Genomic DNA, 14,108 nt, shown 5'->3' with positions numbered 1-14,108 from the left:
CCATGATTGACTTTTTTTGGGTTTCCTGATGTGCTGAATATGCATGCCAAATTTTGTAGCTGTAGATGAAATGTCATGCAAGTCGGCCTAATGACCAATTTTCCAATTTTCCAGGGGGCGCTATGGAGCCATATCCCCACACACATGCACAACTCCCATAAAATATCAAATTTTTCACCAGTCCTGATGAGCATGCCAACTTTGACACGTTTTGGGGTATGATAAGGCCGCCAAAAAGGCATTTCAAAAGACAGAAGAAGAAAAAAAAAAAAAAATAATAATAATAATAAACCCAACGAATTCCAATAGGGTCTTCGCACCATTCGGTGCTCGGACCCTAATAATAATAATAATAATAATAATAATAATAAATAATTCCTTGCATTCCAATAGGGTCTTCGCACCATTCGGTGCTCGGACCCTAAAAATAAAAAAGTACAAAAAAATCTCTTTGTTTTTGGATTATCATAATCTAAGGTATATTGCATGATTAGATTGCATTTACTGGGGACATTGCAATGTGATTGCTTGCAGCTGTGGAGGCTGTCCTGCAGTTCCAACAACTAGGAACATAACCTGATTCTGAGCAGGTTAGCTCTGCAGCATAACATACCATGACAGTGTACCCTAGTAAGAGGCGAACTGCTATTGTAGCTCTTCAAACCCAGAGCAAAACTTGAAGTTACCTCATTTGACCCCAAATTTTACTTGTACAGGCCTCTGTTGGCCAGTGGCATCAAATTAAAGAAACAGCGAAAAACTCAGTTTATTAAAATCTTGTGGAGTAAGCAATGAAATAGAAATGATTTTTGAATACAGCAATCTCTTGAAAAGCCTCTACTAATGCTAAAAGTCAGTGGCTTTATAAACAGGGATCCCACAGAGTGAAGAGCCAAAAAAGAATCCTGTATGTATTGATAATTTGTTGTAACTTTACTGCCAATGATCTAGTTTTTACACCTTTATCAGTAAAGGTGCATGAAACAGAATTTTTTTTTTTTTTTTTAACCAAGGAACATAAGTTCAGTGACTGACAGTGTACTGGATTTTTTTTTTTTTTTTTGGTCCTTTCACTCAATGTAGTAGATACACACACACATATACATACATACACTAGTATATATATTTTAAATTTCTAATTTTTGTCCATTGTCAGTAAGATAAAGTGTTTAATATTTGCTTCACAGTTCATGCAATTGATGCTATAGTCAAAGTCAAGCTGCAGTTTATGATTTTGTTTAATTTTACCTAAAGTCGACAGATTCATGTCTGTACTTCAAGTCGTATTACATACCTCTCAGATTTTATCACAGAATACATTTTGACATGAGGCACAATTGTAAATAATGAAATTAATGACACCTGAATTCCATTTAGCTGCTTCCGTTCCAGCGTTAATAACATCTATGTTTTGCTATGACAAGCAAAATATCTGCTATAAATCTTCATAAGTGGTTATTCACATAAAAATCTTGAAGCATCTCCTTTCTTTATCTGGTAAATGAATGAATGAATGAAAATGAATGACACCATGTGAGGAAAACAAAGACACCTGTGTATTTTATGACTCTGCATTTGTTCTTAATGCAACCTGTCAGTTAGATTCATATCAAATTTAACGAATTTGAGCAAAACTTCGCATTTAGGAAGAAGCACAAGTCATAAATCATTTTTTATGTCATTTCAGCTCCTAATTAAATCTTTTGTGCCTGTGTCTTAACTTAATGAGCCAAGTTCAGTCTGTCTTCTCCCAGTGAAGTACAGTGGACTCAGGAATCACTGACATAATCAGCTCATTTGGTTGAATCAATAACAGCCACTCAGACGTGCCCTTCCTTCCAGTGGCTGTTTAAAATCTGACTCTGTGGTACAGTCCGCTAATTCTAGGTAATAAGCAGCACTCACTTTCAAATATCACCACTGGTACGGCACCCTCTGTTGAGTCCCTTAATACAAAATTATGCGGTCGTCAAATTAAATGTGAGAGTTTTAAAACCTTGTAATTCTACAGCTTAATGGTCCGTCTTCTTCAAGATTTCAAATTAAACAATTCACTGTAGTGTGGTTCACAATTAAAAAGTTCCCCCTACCTATATCATGGTGAACTTTGACGAGGGAGAGAAGGATCCATGCACTCTGTTAATTGGATATCTCAGGGGCCCAGAGGAATTAAAAAAGAATCTCTTCAAAAGCCAAAATGCAATTATCTAGTGAAGCCAAAGAAGAAGTAAATATGTGTGTGAATTCTCTGAATCTCACAGATTTGAATCAAAATTAAACTTACATGTTTGGAAATATGCTTACTTTCCATTTACTACAGCACTGACCAGAATCTCTGAAGCTCCGTCTTATTTGATCCAATCAAGTGTAAAATTGACGAGTTAGCGGGGGGGTTGTGTGAAACAATTTCTTGCCTACTGTGAGCCATGAAGTCCTTGCACTTTCATATTTAATGGACAGGAGAGTGCTATTGATCATTTCATCTAACTCTCAGGCAATAAGTATATTAGTAATAAGAACAGAAAAGGAAATTCCCCACATCTCACCAAGGTCACATCTTCTTAGTTCTGCACAGCAGTCATCAGCACAAGCACCAAGATAACAAAACTCCACATTTCAATGGATGAAATTTTATTTGGATAAAGTCTGCCAAGCAACTTGACAAGGATAAAAAGGCAAATGTGAACAATACAAGACTTCATGTGTCAATGAAATGTGTCAGGCAAATCCAAGATGAGTCACACCAGTAGCCGTAATACTGATCAAACAAGCTCAGTCCCATACAGACACCAGTCGCTTAAAGGGCCAGAAAAAAAAGTTCATATGCTTTTTTCTTCAACTTTTCCTTCATTATCTCTTATCAAAATAGAAATATAACAAGTTCTCTCATTGTAGGTCCAGTTTTGTTGAAGGTTTTGCAGCTCTGAGATCACTGGTCTTAACGGATGCACAGTTTTGGATACTGACAAGTTACAGAACAGATATTTCAATAAGTGCAAAAGTGTTCTTTCTTACAGATTTTTTTTTTTTTAAATCATCTGTTTCCGAATTTAAATAAATGAAATTACCTTAGCTGCTATGTAAGGAATGAAATTAATTCACCTTTAGCCGAATCTGTAAATTAGATTTCTTAGATTGAAGCATCCCCATTAGTTCCACAACTAACGAACAGAAATGATGTTTTAAAGATCTTGGCAACAATGAACGAGCACAGTGGCATCAGGATCAGTCAGAGTTTGGTCATGGGTATGTGAAGGCTGTTCCACGGGCCCATCCACAATTCTTCCTCATCCGACTGTGTTCTGTCGCTCGGGCACTCCAGCGGCTCTCTCATAACCAGTCCGTCGTCAGCGCTGCTGTCTACCTTCGACTCTCTCTCGCCTTCCTTCGACTCGTCTCTCTCCGCTGCGCTCTGAGGCTGCTCCGTGATTCCCTGCGCCGCTTTGAGCAGGTTTGATTTCGAAGCTACGCTCTCAGGGCAAGTGTTGCTGGTGCTGGTCGACCCTAAAGAAACACTGGATTGTCGAGTGTTAAACACATTCAGCGTTTTAGTGTTGTCAGTGTTAGAGAAAGCGGACATGGCCGTAGCAGAGGCGGCCGTTCCCGAGCTTTGGAAGGTGCGAAGCGTCTTGCACCCGCCGTCTGCTGCTGTTCTGGGGCTATTCAGGGGAACCCGCTCCTCCACGGTGGCAGCCATTTTGTCGAGCTTTTTAAAGTGCTTGGCCAGCCGGGAGCTGAAGACAGGAGAGGTGATTTTGAGGTTGTTGTTCGTGGTGGTGGTGGTGGTGTGTGTAGGGCCTGTAGCGTTTACTGAACGTCGGGTTCGGATGATGGAGCCGTTCTGGGCCACGTAGATGCTTCCGTTAACGTTGACGTGGCTGTTGTGGGTGGAGGGTGGGCGGGTGCGTTGGGTTTCCGGCATGCTGTCCTCACCGGTGGAGCTGGTCTCATATTCTCGGTCAAACACCAACTTGATCCGCCGTTTTCTACTGCCCTGCTGGAAAAAGCACACACAAGTAATATGGCATTAGACTACTGACCTTTAAAGGTGCCGTTAATGTTCTTTCACTTGCTCCGACTCTGTTCAGGCAAGAGAAATGCAAGACACAGCAAAGATAGAGGGCAAATAAAAAGTCTGAGCTGTTTTCTGGATCCTTTGCCACACATTGGTTGTCTGCTACAGTTTAACCCTCTGAACTGCAAGCAGCTTCAGGGCATTTTTTGCTCCTGTCACATTTAAACTGTGGACTTTTTAAAAGCTGCAATATAAAGTCCTGCACCTGTATGAAAACATTACAGCCATGGCTAGAAGTAGAGAAAACGGCAAAATGGAGCTGCTAAAATTATTTTCAAATATTGTAAAAACTAATTTATATGCACATTTTCCCAGTGCCAACATATGTTATTTATAATAAAGACAGCTGAACATGCTGTAGACAGACGTCTCTATGAGATATTTCACCATGCTGACAGTATCTTCTAAAAACTTAATGACAATTTGCTCCACTGTTTGTAGTTTTTTAACTACACTGCATCAGTTATATTGATCAACTATATTATATTTTTCTCTCAATGTCCCTCACCATTTCTTCTTTGCCCTGTATAAACACAGCCTGCAGTTAATCTCAGAAGTAAGTACATTTTTTTTCAAATGGCTGTTGCTCACAGCTTACTCAGTCATTACTTTTCAGTTGCACTGAGGTCCGCAGAATCCTTAGGTTTTTACAGAATCTAGTGCAAATGACTAGCATTTTTTGCCATGTGTTCTTCATTGAAAAATTTGCATTGAAATGTTTTTCAATCACGACTAAGCATTCCACTGACTGTATTAAACTGAGTTTGTAAGTAGTTTCCCTGATGCTGTTTTTCTGTGTTAAATAGTATAAGGTTTAATGGTGGTAAAATTCTATTGTCAAAGGATAGGTTCACAAGTCTGCCTTAATACGGTACTCCCAAAACACCTTTTAGAGTTTAGCTGAAGTCATTTTATTAAAACATTTCCCTCTTTTTCCAAGAGCTGTGTTTCCTTGCTGAATTTAAATAATGCACAGGCATTTACAGTCATGCTAACAGCTCAGTGAGGCTACATACAGTGCAGACATGGGAATTTTGCTGGTGTTTTATTAAACACCATATCAGTATTGGGCAAATGTTAAATTTTGAGTTAATAGTGGTGTCGAAAAGTTAACTTATTCTGAGGGAATCTACAAAGGGATGTTTCTGCCTGAACACTGACATTCCCAGAATCAGCCACAAGCATTGATTAAAAACAATCTGGTACTAATTAAACCCTTCAGAGGACATCTACTTAATTTCAAACTGTGATGGCTGAGGCAGCATTTCAGTTGCAATCAAATTTTGGAGTGTATTTTGGCACAGAAATAACAGCAAGAAGTTTGTCCTCCATCTCTTACACTGCCACTGCATTTAGATGAGATCTCTCCACAGCCAAATCTGAAGAATAAAATATAGTATCTAATAAATATCTCAGTGTATATATGGACATGTAATTGTGGATTTAAGACAGACTTGGTAGAAAAGTGAAACCTGGCCTTCAAACACCAGGATGAAAGCATTTCCTCACTGATCTTATCTGGTTGCTGACTGCAGCAAGTTGAGAATTTTAACCACTAGAGGTCAGGAGACTCAACAAGATTCTATGAGCTCAAAAGTAACTTGCATCCAGTTTTATTTGCATTCTACCTAACTGGATGTTTGTCCTGTAAAAACAAGAAAATGCACAGAATAAAAGTAGCACTCCCACTCTCAGTGCACACAAAAGACAAGCTTGTGCAGCAGTGTTTACTCCAGAACAGCCGTTGGATCGTCTGAGCAAAAGCTTTTAAAAATATACTGTGTATTGATCCCTCTTATTGGATGTAGCCCTTTATAATATAAGACACTATGTAACTGTATAGCATCCTCTTTGTTCAGTTAGAGTCAACACTGCTGTGCACACAGACACACACTGTGCAAGAAGAAAAAGTGCTGCTGTGGAAATAACTCTGATCTGCTATTACACAACGAAACCCTCACAGCTTTTCCATTTAACCTTGATCGTATGGAGGAAAGAATGTATTCTCCATTACAAAGAAAACATCTTTTCTCCCTGCAGATAACAGGTACCAGAAGAACCGACTTATACAGGAGAATGATAGACACAGAAAGAGAAATGACTAATGAATAAAGCTTGAGGAAAACCTTAAGTGCACCAAAGAGAGGTCAGCGCATAACAGTTGTTGAGCAGCAGCGCAGAAATAATCAGCTGGTAGTGAAGCTTTTCACAAAAGGGAAAACAAGGCGAGTCAGCTCAGGAAAGAAACTACGGATTGGAAACCCGACGACTGCTTCACGAGACAGATGGAGGAGAGGGCGGAGAGACGGGCTGATTGGAAAAAGGGGATTAAAGATACAAGCAAAAAGGGAAACTAGGAGAAACAGAGAAGAGGTACTGTGAGAGGGCAGCAGGGGACATGCCAGCAATTTAAATTCCTGAATGTAAATCACACCAAACTAGGAAAAAAGAGAGAGATTACAGTAATAAATTCCACTCAGGTAATGACTGCACACCCAATCCAGGCATTTTTACCAAGACCTTACTCAGTGGCAAAGAATTTAATCTTGGTGGGGGCTAAGGCCTCATCTGCATTTCAATCAGCCGACTCACTCCCCAAATCCCCCTCTTCTTCATCTCCTTGATCTTCCCCATCGCTGCTGCTTTTCTCTTCCCCCTCCTCCTCCTCTTCCTCCTCAGTGTCCTCGATGATGGGTGACAAGTCATCCGAGGTGTCAATCACACCTGAGCTGATTTCTGATTGGCTGTGGCTGGAGGTTCGCCTGCTCGATGAGGACTTTTCTGATCCAGCGCTTTTAACCTCTTCCTCATCCTCCTCGCTGTCGTCTTCGCTCTCTTCTTCTGTTGTTTCATGTGAAGAACGCGAATGTCTTGAAGTTTTAGGCCTGGAACTGGAACCTGAATATCTAGAACTTTTAGATGTGCTGCTCGTGTCTGTCTCTTTGCTGCTGGTGGAGCTTCTTCGTTCTCGTCTCGTTCTGCTTTTACTGCTAATTTTGCTGCTACTTGTAGAACTACTTTTTCTCCGTGATTTTCTCCTCTCGTCTTCACTCTCTAACCCTGACTCCTTCTCAGATTCCTCTCCTTCCTCATCCTGGCTTCCTTCCTCCTTTTCTGTCTCTGATTCATTCTTTTCTGCCTCTGTATCAGATTCAGTTCTGTCTCGCTCTGCTGTAACAGATGAGGTGGGGCTGCTTGCATCGGAGATACTGAATTCTGATGGAGACTCTTTGCTACCGCTTCCTGTTTCCGAATCGCTTTGCTCAACGCTGTCGTGAAATCTTTTGTCTTTTTTCCACCAACCCTCATAAGAGCTGTTCTCCTCTCCAAACTCCCACCTCCTCCTCTCCTCTCTTGCGTCTCTCTCCGACACTGATGCAGAGACACTCATATCTCCTATGGAGCTATGCATCTTCCTACTCTTCTTCTCAGCTCTGTCCCAGCTTTTGCCATCGCTCCACTGTTCATCTCCCACCCTGGCGGGTCCCTGGAGCCTTCTGGTTACGGAGATAAGACCGAGGGCCTCGTTCAGCTTTTGTTTCACTGCTTGGGGTTTGCTTGCTTCAATGGACGTCTGGAAATAATTCCCATCGATGACCAAGCTGCCGTCCAGGCTTAAAGCCCGGCCAGAGGACGACAAACCAGGGAGTTCTCCCCTGTGCTCTGGCCTGATGCCGTTTCCAACTGCATTTCTCATTCCATTGTTTGTAATGCCACCTCTGTTGCTTCTCCCCCATGCTTCCATTTCTCCTCTTCCTCCCTTTTCTCTCCCTCTCTCCATTGCCTCATCTCGTCCTCCCCTTTTGTTTTCTCTTTTCCCTGCCTCTCCTTCCTCAAAGCCTGTTTCTTCTCCTTCTACTTTTCTTTCCTCCACTCTTTCTCTTCCCTCCTCTTCTATCGGTCCGATTCTGGCTTTGTTCCATGGCGGGTGGATGGCAGGAGGCTGTCCGGATGTTTTCCCCGCCGAGGACAGCAGCGTACTCATCCTCATTACGGCCTTCAACCTGGCAGCTGCGCTCGAACTCTTAGGTTTGGAGGTCACAGTCGTACCACCCTCTTGTTTTTTGTCGCCCTTGGATTTTGGTGGTGCTGCTGTCTTTCTTGGGGGCGGAACCGGTAGAGGATGGTGCTGAAGGTATGAGGGTGGTGCTAATCTGTCTCCTTGAAACTGCCTCCTCACCTGTTACCATGATGATATTAGTCCAAAAACAAATGAGATAAGTTTTTCAGGGAATAAGCAAGACATTTTTCTTTTCATCAAAGCACTTTCTATTTCTTTTTATTTCAAGAGTATTATTGGGAGCAGGCTTTACTTAACATGTCTTTAGCACTAGTTAGCTGTCTGTCTGCTTGTGTTCATTGCTCACTGTTTTTATTTTCAAATGGAGTTTGCAATCATAAAAATAATATGAGTACAGTGGATGGCAGGGTATACACCTTGAACATTCTCTGATAAGAAATAAATGAGAAGGTCATGCAAGACACTTTGTTTATGTAGGAGGAGGCATAAAGTATTTTTTGTTTCCTTTAGACAGAGCAAGGCAAGGTCGTTTGACTGATTTCTAATCTTAAGGCTCTTGAAAGTGGTATCAATCTTCTCAGCTACCCATTGGCAATGAAGTGAATAATCCTGTTTCTACAAATGTTGATCTATTCCCCCTATTTCCATAGCAGTCTAGCAGCACAATTAACATTTTAAAAACTAGTTTGATTTTGGGAATACCAGTAAATTCCAACTTACTCCAGGAAACATCTAGTAAGTGGACCTTGAATAAATCATTTCTGTTCTGTCGATAGTTTGCATGTTCTCCCTGTGCACGCGTGGGTTTTTCTCCAAGTACTCCAGCTTCCTCCCACAGTCCAAAAACATCCATCCATCCATTATCTTAATCCTCATTACGGTCGCAAGGGGACTGGAATCTATCCCAGCTGACTTAGGGCAAAGGCAGGGGACAACCTGGACAGGTTGCCAGTCTATCACAGGACTGTCCAAAAGCATGCTGAGATTAATTGGTAACTCTAAATTGTCCATAGGTGTGAATGTGAGTGTGACTGTCTGTATATGTAGCCCTGTGATAGACTGGTGACCTGTCCAGGGTGTCCCCTGCCTTCGTCCTAAGTCAGCTGGGATAGACTCCAGTTCACCGTGACACTAGTGAGGATTAAGCGATGTATAGATAAGAAATGAATGGATGTTCTGTCAATGTCATCAACAATTTGTTTTCTTTTCATGGACACTCTTACTGACATGTATTACTGGATATCTAACAATTTCTCCATTGTTTTCTGCTGTGTTTTTCTGCCTTTACCTCTCCATCAGACTCCTGTGGGCTGTAGTAGTAGCTTCCGTCATCATTAACAACAACCTCTCCATATTCATCATAGAGGCCGGAGGGGGAGATCAGCTTCTTACGACTGCCGTACTGAGGAAGGTCATACCTGGACAGAGAAAGAGAGGGAGGGAGAAAATAAAAAGAGGGCATTACAGGACAGCTGTAATGTCTGAGAACCTGTGCAAAGCAACTGCAATTAACTTTTGAGTTATTATTTAGTTGTTTTTGTATGTTTGTTTGAATAAATGAATGGAAGCTGCAGAACGGTGCAGCTTCAGCCAATCAGAAGTAAAGGCAGTGGAGAAAGCTGCTTACAAACAAACTAGTGCACTTGGCTAATGCTTATCCACAGCCACTTAAAGCAAGAACACATTGGGCAACGCTGTGGTTCACTCCAATGATAAGCACTGTCTAATGATTTGCCTAAGCAAAGCTGCCTTAATCACGAAAGGAGCATTTTGTTGCCAGGAGACATTTTGCTAGCAGAAAACACTGGAATCGATTTTCCTCCCTTTTGTCTCCCTTTGTTGCCTGTTGCCGGGAGCGCTGCCTGACTCCACAGGCCAAAAAAAACTGTGTTGTGTATCACCACTTGGGCTGAGTGCCCTGCAGCAAGCAACTCAGACAGCCAGTGGGTCAAAAACCACATCTTTTCAAATGCTATCCTGAAAACAATATGTCCCAGTGTGATTAAAGTAACAAATCTGCTGTAAGTCCTTTGGCTTGGCTAACAGAGTTGTATAGAAAAAAAGTTGCCTCGTGTAGTCATTCTGCTTACAGTGAACCGGTGGGAGAAGTTGTCCTCCCATTACATTAAGCAGCCAAGTAATAAACAAATGGAAGCAGCACGTGGATGACAGATGGGAGTGGATGAGAGAAAAAGGAGGTAGAGGTGTGTTAAGAGAATAAAGATACAAGAAAAAGAGGAAAAAAGTGAGTGAAAAATGGAGGGGTCAGAACAAAAAGACCAGGTAATACATAAATGTCACATTTAAAAACCGTACAGTATGACCTCTACGAGCTAATGTACTGAGTTTTAACCTCCCACTAAAACCTGATTATGGAATTTCACATATTAAACTGCAGACTCAAACTGAAGTGTGCACACAATCTAATTACTTAAAGGCTTCTCTTTATTTCTTTTTTACATTCATCCTCTTTCTTTCTCTCTTTTCACCTTTTCTTCATCACTCTTCTACCTCTGCATGTCACCACCAGGGGGCAGTAATAAACTGAGCGCGGGAACTGGTTCTTACAGTTCAAAGTTGCCAGGATATCAGGCATCACAAGCCAACACTTCATCATGTTTTTGCAGCCGTGCGTTTACAGAAAATATAATGAAACCAACTGGATCACTGGCCTGTTCTGGGTGGCTCACCAAATGCTAAATGATCAGCCTTGGAAAGTGTGATCACATTTATACAGTAAGATGAAAACACATGACAGAGCTTTAACAGCATATGCTGCAGAAAAATAGTCACTTTTTGATTACCAAGTAAAATAGAAGCTGCTTTATTAAATGCTATAATTGGTTGTATTTTTTCAGAGTCTAGATGTGACTTTAGTTTCAAATAAAGCAGAGAAAATAAAAAGAAGTTTATCCTTTTTTTTTTTTTTTTTTTTACAAGGGGAGTTTGAAGTAATTTTGTTCTGAACATGAACATCTGGATGACAAAATTGAAAATGTCAGTTGTTGGGGGTTTGAAACATGCTCGACTTTATGCTAATGCAATATCACTTAACTGCTAGAATTGAGCTTATTTTAAGTTATGCGCAAGGTGTACGGAAATGTTAATATGTAGGAGACAGGAAAACAGGGACCAGACATGCAGTGAGGATCCAGTCGACTGGGAGTTGAACCCGAGACTCAGCTGCTGAAGGTATAATTTAGCCCATGTGATATGAACCATAACCTCTCAGTCACTGGGTTGCCCCAGTTAAAGACACACTTTAGCATTTTGGGAAAAACACATATCTGTCTTCCTGAAATAAAGTTAAATATAAAGATTGAGACCACATTCATAAAGTGGAGCTATTGTAGAGACAGCTAAATCTCCCTGTTTCCGGGCATATGCTAAGCTAAGCTAATTAGCTGCTGGCTGTAGCTTTAAAATCAGCAAAAAAAAATCAAGCAAAAAAATAAAAATAAAAAATCCCCAAAATATTGAGGCAGTCTTTTGATATATTATCCTGTTTGTAACGAATGTCTTTATACATCTTGCACCAGATGGGTGTACTATGAAGTGAGATTAGTGGGTTAGCGAGGTATGTTGAGTCTAAAGCCAGAGTTATTAATGTCACTAAGGTGGGTGTCTTTTAATCTGTTAGATCGCCATGGTAACTTATGCTGTATAGCAAACCTGCTCCAGAAGGGGTTCTGTTCACAGTTTGGGAGGATTTAAATCTGCTACAAAAAGGCGTTCTTTTCTTGACAAAATTCTTTCTGAGTGATACAGATTTTCAGTTGAGGGAATCTAATCCCACTGAACGAAGCTGTGAAGTTACCGAAGTGTAAACCACATGCTTTGACAACCTACATGCATTCAGCTGGTGATGCAGAAAATTCACAAATATGTGTTGGTATTGCAGTTAATAGAGCACCAATTAGAAAATGTATTGGTCTGTTGGTGTTTATCACAGAATATATTCAATCAACAACAATATTTTAACTTTAATTTGGCCACAAACTAAAGTAATTTCAACATATTCCTGATTTTAGGCCTATATTAGACCTACATGTACTCCTTGAGTATCATGTTTAGATGTATGACGTTTAAACGTTGAGAGCTGTAATGCGCAGCTGTCATGTTAGAAATAAGCCATTACACCGAAAGCACTGAGTGGTGAAATAAATATATTAAGCGAAACAACTAACAGTTTTCTCCCAGCATTCCTCTCTTGCATCATTTGAATTAACAGTGCTATTACCTGTAAAACATTTTCATATTCCTCACAGCTCCTCATTACAACAACCTGTTCCTCCTGACTGGGGTAACTGGCACGCAATTGGTAAACATTGTGCAGAAGAACAGTCAAATGACGCATCAAATGTCCCCTTTTATGGGTTCATGCACAGAACCTGGTGAAATAAGCCTGGCTTAACAAAGAAAGAGGATAACCACTGTCATGATACCCATTACCTCTGACTGGGGTATGAGGTTTTGTCTGGCCAGCTTACACAGAGAAAGCCTGGCTATGACGAACCTGCCTCTTTATACGCTCCTCTGCTCCAAAAATAGCTGCACATGCAGACGTCTACTGTTCCATTTGTCCCTCCTGTGATTGCAAAATAAAAATCACGTCTTTACTGAGCTGATCCTGCCAGATTTCCAGTGTCCTCATGATACATTTGTTTATGTGGGTGCCCTAACTCAGCACCTATCAGCTACGCAGCAGTCACACTGTTCATCACCCACGCCCGTAACGATTTTGGAAAAGCAAGATTTAATCCCTTATTGCTCCGTGGCGTGCATGGGCTGAGTATTTTACTCTTGACTAGAGGGCAAAATAAATTTGGCTTGTTTTGTTGTTTTTGTTTTTTTTCTTTCACACAGGCATCAAAACATCAGACCTGTGCAACAAATGGTTCAAGTTATTTTCTGCATGTGTGTAAATCCAATCAAAATCATGCCAGTGGCAGATGGCTACATTCCCACATGCAGACAAAATCCCATTTTGGTTTTCATCTTTTGAAGACGGATGAAAGTGAAGGTCAAAAGGTTGTGAACCATGACTCAGATTGATTACTATGGCTATGGAGGTAAATACTGTAGCAACTGTGGCCTGTGTTTTCGCACTCCAAACTCAGGAATGTTGTCTATACCCTCAGGGGTGGTTTGGTGTTCGTTAGCAGAGACTACCTGCATCTTTTATTTACAATAGAAACAAATAAAGTGATTAGATCTCAGTCCCACGGGGTCACAAAGTCTGATTTCCTGATCCTGTGCGCGTACAGAGTCAGACATGAGTTTGTGGATGTTGCTCTAAGCCACCAGCATCTGGCCCATTGTCTGCTTCCACGGCTGGCTGCCTGATTAGCTGCTACAGTATTGCAAAGCTAAGCAGAGAGAATTAGCTGCGCGCTTGTGTGTGTGTGTGTGTGTGTGTGTGTGTGTGTGTGTGTGTGTGTGTGCATGTGTGTGAAAGAAGGAGCATGAGAGCGTTTCTGAGTGATTGTATGAGTGAGTGAATGAACGTGTTTGCCAGAGAATTTGTGTGTGTGCGTCTCCTCTTCGGAGCGTTTATGTGTGAGTGTAGGTGGGTGTATAAAATCGAGTTCCCGGGAGTCTGCAGCTAAAATTATAAAAATCACACAATGCATAACAGATGTCAGGCAGCGTACAGAATAACACACACTTGGGAGGGATGCAGTGAGTCTTCTTCAGGCTTGTTCAGGAACGCTTTGATCTAATGTGTGTGTCTAATATACTGAAAGTCCTATACAGTATTTCTTGCTCTTTTAACATCAAGGAATCCATGCTGTACACACACACACACACACACACACACACACACACACATTGAACAGAATCACTTTCTCCGACTCTGCCGGCTTCCCATAGATCAAAAACATACGAACCATACGTGAGTGCAAAGGCTGATATGAGGCAGGTCGGAGGTGTCAACGTTTCACAGTAGCCAACATACTGTGCGACTGATGCCATCAGCTTGATGTAAAAGAAGCTGCCACTTAGCTGACA

At 41.2% G+C, this 14,108-nt stretch overlaps 1 protein-coding gene across 5 annotated transcripts in view; it reads right to left on the bottom strand.

Annotated features, from left to right (window-relative positions):
* Positions 1-2,608: 2,608 nt before the first annotated feature.
* The window catches only part of pcdh15b (protocadherin-related 15b), a 221,237-nt gene continuing 209,737 nt past the window's right edge, over positions 2,609-14,108 (bottom strand). For 3 of the 5 annotated variants that reach the window (XM_055004449.1, XM_055004448.1, XM_055004450.1), the window contains 3 exons: positions 9,385-9,514; positions 6,601-8,255; positions 3,860-3,997 (listed from right to left, as the gene is read on the bottom strand). In XM_055004449.1, the coding sequence (XP_054860424.1) occupies positions 6,651-8,255; positions 9,385-9,514 (1,735 nt within the window). In that variant the 3' untranslated portion in view covers positions 3,860-3,997; positions 6,601-6,650. Of the gene's footprint in view, positions 3,998-6,600; positions 8,256-9,384; positions 9,515-14,108 lie in introns of all 5 variants that reach the window. The other 2 variants (XM_035951921.2, XM_055004451.1) reach the window with 2 other exon arrangements.

This window comes from Amphiprion ocellaris, chromosome 18, assembly GCF_022539595.1.
Source record: "Amphiprion ocellaris isolate individual 3 ecotype Okinawa chromosome 18, ASM2253959v1, whole genome shotgun sequence".
In the NCBI taxonomy this organism is placed as follows: Eukaryota; Metazoa; Chordata; class Actinopteri; family Pomacentridae; genus Amphiprion; species Amphiprion ocellaris.
Note: the sequence above shows the minus strand (reverse complement) of the source record. Positions and strands in the feature narration are given on the sequence as shown.